The sequence below is a fragment of the Colletotrichum gloeosporioides genome, assembly GCF_011800055.1.
Source record: "Colletotrichum gloeosporioides strain Lc1 chromosome Unknown consensus_10, whole genome shotgun sequence".
In the NCBI taxonomy this organism is placed as follows: domain Eukaryota; kingdom Fungi; phylum Ascomycota; class Sordariomycetes; order Glomerellales; family Glomerellaceae; genus Colletotrichum; species Colletotrichum gloeosporioides.
The window spans coordinates 329774-341955 of record NW_025544655.1 but is presented as its reverse complement, the minus strand read 5'-3'; the positions used below and the strand labels follow the sequence as shown (position 1 = coordinate 341955).

Genomic DNA, 12182 nt, shown 5'->3' with positions numbered 1-12182 from the left:
GCATGACGGTTGGCTACGGAATTAAAAAAAAAAAAAAAAAAAAAAAAAAAAAAAAAAATTTGGGGGGGGGGGGGGAAAAAAAACNACGGAAAAAAAAAAAAAAAAAAAAAAAAAAAAAAAACATAAAAGTTCGGCGATGCGAGGGCAAACAGACGTAGACTTGTTCCCTGGACCAGAAGTGGGCCCAAAATATTGCCAGATAAAATAGACTGAAGACCAAAAAAATATCGAAAAAAAGATGCCGCCCGGTGTTGCAACGTGTTGCATCCATGACAGCTTGCCTATGTGTGAGGAATATATTCGGTATGCCAGTGTTCATTCAGACTTCACAAGGAACATAAGACGTGACTTTAACTAATTAGAATTAAGAAACTTCTCAAAGAGTACGGGGAGTTCAAAACCCAAGGCGGATCTATATAATGAGCCCCAAGTGCATCCCTTTCCTGCTCTGTCGGACGCGTTCAATTGCTCCGCGCCTTTTGTTTTCCAGACCCTTCCCATCTGTATTGCCCTATCCTTCTGCCCCTGGCCCAACGCTCTTTGAATGCAGGTCGTTTCGCCTTGACGCCAGAAAGCAGTATCGGCATGTCTCTATTTGGCCCCCTGCGGAAAGAGGCCGAAAACGAAGAAACAAAATGGTCGTAATAAATGTACAAAACTCCTAGCGGCGTGTCATGAAAACCGTGAAACGTGTCGAAGGCCTCTGTTTTCTCACTTCTCCATTCGTACAAACTTTTCTCGTTTGCACTTTGTGTGTTTGTTGGAACGATCAAAGTTTGAAGTGAACGCCTGAGACGCCATCTTCACTGGGAACCCATTTGAATCCAGTGCAAGATACTGCCGTTATCAGCTGAGGGGGCATCTTCATTGTCGTCCACCATGACGAAGACGCTGTCGTCGGCCATCTCATCGAAGCTGTCGTCAAGACCGTCAGGAATGAGGTCGCTGTCGGTTATGGGGACGATGGTGTCCTCACAAAGACTCATGTCGTCGCTGTCGACCGTGGACATGCTGTCGCTGCTCATTTGGCTGCCATTGGTGGTGTCGCCACTACTGCTGGTCTCGTCGCCACTGCTCTCGTCGCCGCTTGTCTCGCCGAAAGTGCCGTTCATCGTGTAACCAGCAGGCGGCCACTCATTGTCGGACTCCTCACCGATCATGTATCCGTGAAAGCTCATGACGCCCCAGTCCAGCATGCCTTGGCTACCCCAATCTAAGGCAGACTCCAAATCCGACTCAGAGACTGTCGCCGCATTGGCAGATTTCGTGGCTGCCGACATTTTCTGCGGTAATTTCGCCAAGTTCGCTGCGTTCAACTTTGAAACAGTCTCCGTCAGCACTTCTGTCATCTCTGCTAACTTAACTCCCACCTCTGGGTCTCTGTTCGATTCCGGCATTGACTCACTGTCGCTCGGATAATCAGGATCCCAGTTCTCCCTATGGTAGAGGTCTGCATCGAAGAGCATAGTAGATTCGGTCTCTTCGATCAGGTAGGGCGGGTCGGGCAATTGCGCGAAATTGACACCCTAAGTCATCTCCCGTAACTCTTGCTCGCCGCGAGTCGGGACCCTCGAGGTTGAGGCTGGACTGCCATTGCGATTGTTGGTACCCAGGTTATTGAGCATGCCGGTGACGTTGCGGCCAATGTTGAGGTTTGCGATTCCGTCCGCAATGCCGTCTCGAATAGACGAGAAGGCATTCGGATTCTCAGCCGAGGCACTCCGTTGAAGGTGTCGCTCCTGTCCCTGCTCCAATCGTCGTCCCTGGCGTTGCTCCTCGGGTGTCAGAGTGGCGTGTGATGATTCCACAGCAGCGAGAACAGACTGGCTAGCCGCCAGAGAGGGAGGCTTGGAGCCGGGAGTGTTGTCAGGAGGTGTGCCGGGATGGCTGCTCGCGTAGGACTCTTCAGTCGCCGGCTGGAAGTTGGCCATGGCCGAGGCCTTGTTCTGAGCCTGCGCAGCTGTGGCGTGCAGGTTCGAGTTCATCTCCTCGTCAGACCGGTTGAAAAGCTGGTGCCACCAGATAATATCCTTAAGGTCTGTCTTAATGATCGAATCACGACCCTTAACGTATTCGTCAATGGTGGGATCGTAATCCTTGTTGATGAACTCCTGCTTGCGAGCCAGAAAGTAGTCCCAGACAGACTGTGTGCGCTCAGCAGCACGGGCATCGCGTCTCTGCTTCTCGGAGTTATAGAGAAAGGTTCCATACTGGCAAGAGTAGAGGTGGTAGAGCAGCCGGCGAAGAAATCGCTCATTAAACTCAAACTTGGTTGGGTTCTGCCGCAGAAGCTGGTAGACGCAGTCCAAGAATTGGTGAAAGACGGGGCTGATCATCTTAGGGACGGTGGCCTCGTCGTTGGCAACCTTGCCAGTCGCCGCCTCGCCAATGGCGTCAAGCTGCTCCGTGGGGTCATCCTTGTTCTGGTTGAAGAACCGGCGCGCTCCGGCAATGACATTCTGGAATGCATCTGCGCGGCCGTCATTTTCGCCAGGATTGACGGTTTGACCAGCCATGCCATCTCTCTGAACATTGAACCAGCTTTCATGGTTCAAGGGCCCAGACCGCAGTCTGAACATGTGGCCAAAAGACAACCAATCCTTCTCCACCAGAACCATGAATCCCTCAATGGTACGGAAGTATGGGTCCAGGAGGATCTGAGCAAGGGCACTGAGCTGACTTGTGCGGTCCCAACCGTCAGAGCAATGGATCAACACATGAGAGTGCTTGTACCAGATCTGTCGAGCAATAATCTCAGCACCGTTGAGCACTGCTGCGGTGTGCTTGAGCCAGCCAGTTGCAAAGAGGGCGTTTTGGTCAGGCGGCAAAGGCGAGACGTCTGCGTCTTTGATGCAGTCCACAACCTTGTTCAGAGAGTTTCTCATTACGTGAATGTTCTCAATGTTCATGAAGGCCTTTGTGGCACCAGGGTAGCGGTCCATGGGCTCAGATCCCATTCCTTGGACTTGGTTAACCATAGCATTGACAGTAGGCCGGGCGTCGACAATCATGTTGGCTTGCTGAGCTCCATAAACAAGCCTCTTGCCAGTCTTCTCGTCGTAAACCTTGGGCGCAGCATCCTCGATGATGCTCTCCTCGTACTTCTCGAGCTCTGAAAGACTGGTGGTCTCCGAAGCCGGCAACTGGGGAGGCTGCTCGGAGTCGACGCTGGTCCGGGGAACACGCTCCGCGAATGACGCCAACACAAGCTTCTCGTCCTGGACATTGTTTTTCCTGGTGATGCCCGACAGGGGCTGGGCGCTGCGAGTAATAGTACAGTTGTTGACCTTGTGAATGTAGCTTAGAGCCGGGATGCGGTTTCTAGAGCGGTAATCCTTGGCGTACTTGAGGACATTATCGGAGATGGAAGAGGGAACCACAAGAACGGCAGGGTAGGTGTCGCAAAAGGTATAGTCCTTGTTGATGTTGCTGATTCTCCATCCCAAGTCCGCCGACTTCTCGCTGATACCCTGTCGACGGAACTCGGCTCTCGGATCGTATATGTGCCAGCCATTGACATGCTTCTCGACCTTGGAGGGCTTGTGATGGAACGCGAAGAGCGACTCGACGGAGGGAAGCTTGCACGTTCGGGCCTTGATGAACTCGAACACTTCCTTGGCAGCTTTGTCGTCTTGGAATGTGAAGGTGACGAAGACGAAGTCGCGACAGCGGATGCGGATTGAGCTATGAATGCCAGTGGTCGGGGGCATGAGCCGCAGTTGCACGTTTGACAGGATGGGAAACGTAATCCATGATTCGCGAGTCTTGGGTGCTTGGTTCGGCGGTTGAGGGAGCGGTTGGTCCTTTGGGGCTTTGACCGGGACGCAGTAGACGAGGTGGTAGTCGGTCAGACGAAGGGTGCCCGTGGAGGTGACTCCGCCGCTGATGCCCTGGACGTTCTCGACCACCTGTTGGACAACACGTTAGTACGCCTCTTATTGGGAGATGGAATGCGGGAGGGAAAGAAACAAAAAATAAGATTAGCTGAAGGGTCGCGTAACTTGCCTTTCTGGCCTCCATATTGAGCTGCGAGTGATGATATTGCTTTTTAGCTAGAGGAGCATGGCCGCGCGGGATGTCCGGAAGGTAAGGGAGCGTCGTAGGTAGGTCGGCAGGTTAAATCACTCGAAGAGGGCAGCTTGTGAGGCCGCACAACTCCTTCGAAGTGAGCTTGAGCAAGGAAGAAGAAATGCGAAGAGAAGAGATTTTCGTTGGACCGCGCGGCGTTGGATTTTGAAGGTTGCGCAAGTCAAGCAAGGTTTGGGAGGTAAGGTAGAGGTCGGGTCGGTGGTCAGGTCGGCTGCTGGTGCCGCAGGGCAGGCGCTGGCGCAGACAGCAGACGCAGGAAGGAGCGACGGGTCGGCTGTGGCCCCACTAGCGAGGGGCTGAAAACAGACGTCACGGCCTTTGGCCCACGGGGGTGCGGCCTGGGCCCTGAAGCACTCCAGCTTCAGCAGCTTCCATGTGCTGCTCTTCGGTGACTGGGTCTTTGATGTTTCTGGACGCTTTGTTTACTTTGTGATGCTGGAGATGTTTTTGTTTTTCTTGTGAGTTGTCTCTGTGCCCTTCTTTTGTTTTTCTCAGGCCGTCAGTTTGCAAAGTGATGCCACTACGTCTCTGAGCAGGGAAATTTACAGGAGCTACCTCCATCAGTTGCATCACTAGGGACATGTGCAGGGCAACATCATCAGGTACGAATATTGACGGTGTGTTTCCCTCTCCTTGTGTGTATCATCATTGTTTGTGCAGCCAGACGCATTTGAGCTAAAACGTAATCTGTTCCTTAATCATGCTCTGGAAAACACACCAAAACACATCACCAGCAAACATCGCGACGTGAATCGCAGCTCCAGATCCAGACGGACTGCCTGAAATGTCACCCACCTGACGTCTTCAGCTGTGTGACCTGTGACCGGCAGCTTCCAGTGACAGCCCAGGGAGCATTCTGCCCCACCAACCCGTGGTGAGCTGGTCGCCCCGGGGGGTAGGTGTGGCGCGGTGTCTTCAGAATTCACTGTGACCCCTTGAAACCCCACACTCCCGTCAGGTCCCGCCCGGGAAACGGAAAAGTCTGTCCCGACGGCCGACCTTCAGCCAGCTGGCTGCAGGTGGAAGGTCAGCAAGTCGAAGCTTACCTAAGGCGAGCCGGCGCGTTGCAGGAGAAAACCACTTTGACTGGGAGCAAGGCGCGTGGGGGGACGTGCGCCCGGTGCAGACACAGGAAAAAAGCACAGACCACGCAGGTCAATCAAGACTCTAGGGCTTCACACAATTTTCCTTCCCACAGCGAGAATTCCCGCTTCTGAGCCGAGCCGGACGAATTGAGCTGCTTTGACAACCTCATTTACTCGCCAACACCACCCCCCCGACGACGTCGAACTTCTAACCAACCCGTCCACCTATCCCAACCCCTTTCGACACCGGGCAAAGAAAGTCAAGATGGCTGTTCCAGGCACTCAGATGTAAGCCAATTCCCCTCCTCTTCCCCGGCAGTGACAATTACACTTTTTTTTTTTGCGTCTTGCGTTGGGAGGAGGAACCCACCCCCGCCAAAATTCGAGGTTTCGCGATGATGGGAGGAGGAAAGAAAAAGACGATGAAGACGAAGAAGAACAGGCCTGACTTTGCCGTCGACTACACGAACAAACAATGCTGACTTTTGTTTCTTCTACAGCTCCAAGCGCAGAAAGTTCGTCGCCGATGGCGTCTTCTACGCTGAGCTCAACGAGTTCTTCCAGCGCGAGCTGGCCGAGGAGGGCTACTCCGGCGTCGAGGTCCGCGTCACCCCCACGGTAACCGACATCATCATCCGCGCCACCCACACCCAGGAGGTCCTCGGCGAGCAGGGACGCCGCATCCGCGAGCTCACCTCCCTCATCCAGAAGCGCTTCAAGTTCCCCGAGAACTCCGTCTCCCTCTACGCCGCCAAGGTCCAGAACCGCGGTCTCTCCGCCGTCGCCCAGTGCGAGTCCCTCCGCTACAAGCTTCTCAACGGTCTCGCCGTCCGCCGTGCCTGCTACGGTGTCCTCCGCTTCATCATGGAGTCCGGCGCCAAGGGTTGTGAGGTCGTCGTCTCCGGCAAGCTCCGTGCCGCCCGTGCCAAGTCCATGAAGTTCACCGACGGCTTCATGATCCACTCCGGCCAGCCCGCCAAGGACTTCATCGACTCCGCCACCCGCCACGTCCTCCTCCGCCAGGGTGTCCTTGGTATCAAGGTCAAGATCATGCGCGGCTCCGACCCCGAGGGCAAGGCTGGTCCCCAGAAGACCCTCCCTGACGCCGTCTCTATCCTCGAGCCCAAGGAGGAGCAGAGTGTCGTCCAGCCCATGTCCCAGGACTACGGTGCCAAGGCCGCCCAGGCCCAGGCCGCCGCCGAGGCGCAACAACAGGAGCAGCAGGAGGGTGGTGAGGAGGCTGAGGCCCAGTCGTAGGAGGCTGTCGAGCCCCAGGCTTCTTCGACCAACGAGGTTGATGACTACCAGCAGTCTGCCAACAACTACCAGCAGCAGCAGCAGCAGCAGCAGCAGCAGTCCAGCCTCATGGGCTCTATTTGGTAGACTGCTATTTTCGGACAACTGTCTCGCTCGCTTCCTTCTTCTCTTTTCTCCAAAAAGATTCGCAATTTGGGAAAAACAAAAAGGTGTCGCGCGAACAGCAAAGGGAGGACGGGGGTGGAATACTACTCAGGCGTCTTGATCACATTTGCATCACTCTGCGAAAAAGGGAATTCGGATAGTTGCGACTGGCTTGTAATGGTACAAACCATGAAATGAGCAACGAAATCATTCAATCAACATGTGTCAATCTCATGTGAAGTGACGTGATGTCTGCCCCCATTCCGTGGAGAGGAACAGAGCAAGAAGCAAGTGTGAGATGTGCCCATGACTTCATTAGACCTACGTAAACAATTTCAAGATACCCGCATCATCCGTCCAGCCCGTCTCAAAGAGATCATGGAGTTGCGACGGCAATTTTGTGCTTGTCATACTTAATTCAAGGCTCTGGATGGCCTAGTCTATGGTGCTCAATGCTCTGGACAAGGAATCAAATGCCGTCTCGCTCGGCGAAACAGAGCGTGCCTCTCTCACGCTCTCTTCCCGTTCGCCCTTAATCATACAACAAGAGGTGCTTCCGCACTTGGAACCATGCAAACCCCGATGAACGCCCCGAATGTCCGTCCCGCCCTGTAATACTCCTCGTGCCGTGGCGGAAGTGAAAATGGTATGGAAAACTGCTTTCTGGTTTCCCACTGCTCCCCTCCTTTACTCGGGGTGCTCCTGCACCTTTTCCGTGGGTCTGTGCCTCTTTCGTTGGATCCGATCATGTCGTGGAGAACTTCTCAGTCATATGGCTTCGAGAGAAAATGTACAATGCTGCCCTTGAAATGGGGCCCTGGGTAAGAGAAATGCTTCGAGAAAAAGACAACTACCGCCTTAACTTCTACCAATAACTAGGAAACAGACTTCCGTGTCTTGCCTCCTCACCTATCGGATCTCTGATTTTGAAGCTCAATGGTCTCGTTGTAGGACTTGGAGTGGCCGTTGGCGGATCCATTGCCTCTGCGGTGGTCGATTTCGTCGTCGCTATCATCAGCCAGGTCGGTCAACCCAAACTCGGCACCAGCTTCCTCGTCGTAGGCTCTCATCAGGCCGGTCGTGTCACCGTGGCGGCTGCCAATGCTCATTCGCGGGTCGGTGCTTCTGCGCGCCTGCATGCTAAGGCGAGTCTGAATGGTTGAGACCATGTCCGTGCCCATGGCATCCGAACCACCGCGGCCAGCAACCAGGTGGTGTCCATTCGGGTCGGATCTCGAAAGGTTAAGCAGGTAGACACCGGTGAAGGTGACCAAGAAGCCGCAGATCAGGGAGATCGTGTTGACGGTGTCGGTGGTGTTGAAACCGCCAAAGAGAATGAACGAGGCGCAAAGGGTCGCGGTCGTGAACGTTACGTAGTAAAGGGGGTTGACGCTACGTGGCACCTGATTAGCGCAGCCCGCGGCCGCCGAGGCAAAAACCAGCATGCGACTTACATGTTTGTGGGGAACTGGGCGAGCGCCTTGTTGAAGTAGTTCATTTGGGTCAAGATGCAAACGGCCGTCAGGATCATGAACACGTAAGTCGATGGGTGGGAAAATTGGTTGTTTCCGGCGAATGTGAGCTTGAGGGCAATGCCAAAAGCCTTGACAGACATAACGGAGACCGAGCCGACCGTGGAGCAGATCGAGAGGTAAATGAGGGCGTTCTTCTTTCCGTGGACTGGCGCAACCTTGTAGATCATGACAACTGCGAAGACAGTGACCGCGAAGGCGTACAGCAGGAAACCTATTAACGTGTTAGCTTCTGTCGCAACGCCGGCTCTGGCCGGCATCGAGACTCACCAGGCTGAATAGCGTAGTGCAGGATCTGGTCAATCGTCTGAATGTCCTCATCTGGAGGCGCATGAAGGACGATGATGACGGCGCCAATCAAGCAAATGGCACTGCCGAGACGGCCCAGAGTACCGAGCTCTTCCCTGAGGAAGTAGGAACCAAGTACAGCTCCGATGAGGACAGATAGAGCTCCTAGAGGTGTAACGAGAATCGCAGGCGCAAAGGCGTAGGCCGCAAAGTTGCAGATCTCTCCGACAACCACTGAGCAACGGTTAGCGACAAGCGCCATCTGATGGCAATCGCACAAGCTCACAAGTCGTAATACCAGCCCACCATACCGGGCTCTTGAGGTAAACGAAACCATCTCCCTCAAATCCATGGCGCTCTTCCGCTTGCATGAGACCCTGTAGCGACCGTCAGTATCGACGTCGCAAATGATTGATGGGTTGATCGAGGTAGCTCTCGATACCGCGGCAAAAGGTCGCGTACCTTTTTTGTGATCACGAAACTGATTCCTGCCGTTAAGCAATTAGCAAAGAGAGGTCAAGCTGCAGAACAACTAGCAAATGTGTACCTATGGCTAAGCTGGATGCCATGGCCAAGGCCAGGCCAATGTATCTGCGCGGGATGGTGTCAGCGAGCTCTGCTCTCAAGGCCAGGTGGACGCATCGGCAATGCGTAGCGAACGCTTCGTGGGCCGACTAGATCGCAAACGTACTTCTCGTCTAACATCATGTTGCCAAAAAATGAGCGCGGTACCGGCGACGGAGAGCCAAATGAGCGTCAGGTTCTACTAGACGTGTGCGCCGTGGCGAGGTGGTTGCTGAGAGAGTGTTGTGTCCCGTGGATGGGAGCTGGCGAGGCTCGCGCCGGGCGAGGAAGATGGAGAGGTTGGAGGTAAGGTCGAACGTCGTCAGCAGCGACACATGGAAAGACGATGCAGCTCTCGAAGACTCCAGCGTTTGGAAGGCCGAGTCACAGGTTCGTGGTGGAGGGCGAAGGTCGCTGGTCTTCGGGTTCGATCTCGTCGGGTTCGAATCGAGTCGAGGGGGTCGTCTTCGTGGTCTCTCGTCTGGACGGGACAGGTCGGTGGGTTGGCGCGAGTGGAAGGCCGAAAGGAGAGGGAGAGATGTTTCGTGGGATTTTGCAGATAAAACTGTGAGGGCGGTACGTAGTGTGACAGGCCGAGCCTTGATCGGTACCTCGCAACGATAAGGCCAGAGGGCGGCAAGCCAAGGTAGCCTTCAGGTAATGAGGTGGTAGCGGGCAGAGGCGGGTGTGGTTCCTCGCAGTTTGGCAGTGGACGCGGAGTGGGTAGGTGCGTGGTGTCGAGGTCGGGAGGAATGCCAACCAGCCAGATAGGGACAGGTTTGAGTTTCAGAGGCCCTGTGAAGGGTGGAAATGGTGCCCTGTTGCAAGTCACAAGTCACTCTGGGCAGGAGACAGAGAGAGTGTGTCCAATGTGTGTGTGCGCGGGAGAGAGTGAGATGCGTGGGTGCTGGATGCGAGAAGCTGTGGGGGAAGAGTGTCAGAGCTATGTACCTCTGTAGCCGGGAGGTTAGAGATGGTACCTGTGGCCGATGATGTTCCTGGATCAGATTGGCTAAGAGGTTGCTGCGATAGGTCCCTTCTTTTTTTCTCCCCCTAGTCCTCTCTCTGGAAAGAACTTGGCTGCGGCGCAGAGTTGTTGAGTGAGAGTGGGTACATCTATCGACCCCGACTAACCGCTGTAAAAATAAAAGATACTTTATTCGGCCCAGTATCTTACGCGACACGAGGGGCTGAGGCCGAAGGGGGACTGCTAGATCGAGTTTTGGTCTGGCCAGTGGGCGGAGGACACTAGTAGGTTAGGTACCTTACAGTGTAGGTACCGTAGTGGATGGTGGAGTACGGGGAACGGCGTCGGCGACGGACCACGAGTGACAACGACCAGGACAGACTGTCCACTTTTGGGAGGGACAGCAGAAGCTCAGCCTGCTGCTGCAAGCTGCTGTGGGTAACGGAGGAGGTACCTCTAGATTGATTGACCGTGTGGCAGGTCGCTGGCCGCGGGTGATGTGATGAGGCGAGGCAAAGGCGAGGTGGTGTGTTTTAGCGTGCTGCAGGTTGCAGGGCACTACTGACGACCGACAGGGCAGCGCGGGCAGCTGTGACAGTCAGCACAAGACTGAAGAACGAGGCACAAGAACGCTGCTGATGGTGATGTGTTTCTTGTTCCTCTCCTGCCTCTGCCACACAAGTCAGTCACTCGATTGATGCTTGCTGGTGGTCGTTGGAACTGCAAACTGTCCGTTCCGCTCCCGTGCCTACCTACACTAAGGTACGAACACCGTGGGCGATGATGCCTGTATCCCGTCTGTGCATGGAATTGTACGCAGCCTGTACAGATGCTCGACGGATGACGGTCGGAATCAGGAGGATGGAACACCCCTCGCATGCGATTTTGGACGGAAAGCCATTTTCCTGACACAGACAAATTCTGCAGGGACGCCAAGTCTCTGTGCCGAGTCCTGTACCTTTTTTCGTCTCTTGTTTTTTTCAATGGCTTTCTATAGTTTGCTCAGATACCTAGGGTATTTCTGATTCTCTGCGTTTTCTCGAACCAGATCCTCTGGATATTCCACTGTATAATCTCATCCTAGATCCTCATTGGTATCCCCCAGTGACAATCACCAAACCAAGGCACGCGGATGGCCCGTTGACTGAGGTCACCATCGGCCAGGGGGGTCGGAACTGGCAATCGGTCCCTGACTTGTCCCCCTCGCCTCCCCGTACCACGACAGGGGGTGAAAGTGAACCGCCGGCTGGTGAGCGTGGGAGGTTCCGCCAGTCTCTTGGGTTCTCCGCAGGGGGCATCAAGGCATGCCCAGCTGGTTGACACTGCACGCTCTCCAATATCAGCGTTGGACGGGGGCCTGGATCTTTCTACCACTGGCTGCCCGGTCACATCCACACTGGACTTACGACGCCTACCAGCTTGTGTGTGTCTGTTAATTAGCGGGATGGCTGCTCTTTTCGGTCAGGAGAAGGAGATTTTTGACGTTCCATACGAGATCGATCCCCCGAGGCACAAGCACCCAGCATCAGGGCACAATCGGCATTTCTATTTTTCAACTCGTGCATCTGCACCAACTAGCCAAGTGGGGTCGTTGAAACAGCTTCATTACGAATGACACTGTGAAAACCCGCTTCACTCCCTCTGTGCCTTCGCTCTTGACACGACCAAACGGGCTCCTCTTTAATTAAACCACAGCCACACCCTCTAATACACATAGTGCACCTTCGTCGTCATCACCGTCGCTGCTGAACTTGTGAACGGCAAACGCTCCCACTGGAAATGTCCGTCTGCCCGGCTGTTTCTATCCGTAGATATCAGGCAGACGTTGTATGCCAACATATGACACCTGTGTTCAACAATCCAGACTCTACCCAAGTTGAGGTATCCCACAGCGCCCCCTTGAAGGAACTGAGGAATGCAGAGGCGCGACCATCGTGATCAGCCTCTAGGTATCTCACCCACGAGAGACTTCCCACCCTTCCCGGATTCCCATGCAAACCAAACAACAATGGCCACACACAGCCTCGTTGCGGATGACAGCTCGTTTGTCCTTCCACTTCTCAGCGTCCATCACTTCCACTCCCCTCCCTCGTTCAGCAGTTAATGCGGCAACGCGGCCGCCCGGGAACCGCATAACGAGAACGGTTGTCGAAACAAACTGCCATAACGTCTCCCCTCTTAACTACGGGTCACCACCACAAGGATCCCCACGCCTGCAAAAGTCGAGACCTACTCAACCAGACACAAAAGTCTATT

General features: G+C 54.5%; 3 protein-coding genes across 3 annotated transcripts; 1 reads left to right on the top strand and 2 right to left on the bottom strand.

The window, feature by feature from the left end:
• Window positions 1–803: 803 nt before the first annotated feature.
• Window positions 804–3908, bottom strand: GCG54_00006635 (Phosphoinositide 3-phosphatase; the record flags this gene model as incomplete). The annotated part of the gene is made up of 2 exons (XM_045406634.1): window positions 804–1526; window positions 1569–3908. Coding segments are annotated over 2 exons (3063 nt in total), but the record flags the coding sequence as incomplete, so codon positions are not given.
• A 1531-nt stretch (window positions 3909–5439) lies between these two features.
• Window positions 5440–6431, top strand: GCG54_00006634 (40S ribosomal protein S3; the record flags this gene model as incomplete). Its single annotated transcript, XM_045406633.1, has 2 exons — window positions 5440–5462; window positions 5675–6431. The coding sequence occupies 2 exons, from the start codon at window positions 5440–5442 to the stop codon at window positions 6429–6431; spliced, it is 780 nt and encodes a 259-aa protein (XP_045269885.1).
• A 1049-nt stretch (window positions 6432–7480) lies between these two features.
• On the bottom strand, window positions 7481–9103 carry GCG54_00006633 (putative magnesium transporter NIPA3; the record flags this gene model as incomplete). The annotated part of the gene is made up of 7 exons (XM_045406632.1): window positions 7481–7967; window positions 8030–8321; window positions 8378–8629; window positions 8682–8772; window positions 8858–8883; window positions 8943–8986; window positions 9087–9103. 7 exons carry the CDS (start codon window positions 9101–9103, stop codon window positions 7481–7483), a joined length of 1209 nt encoding a protein of 402 aa, XP_045269884.1.
• Between the last annotated feature and the right edge of the window lie 3079 nt (window positions 9104–12182).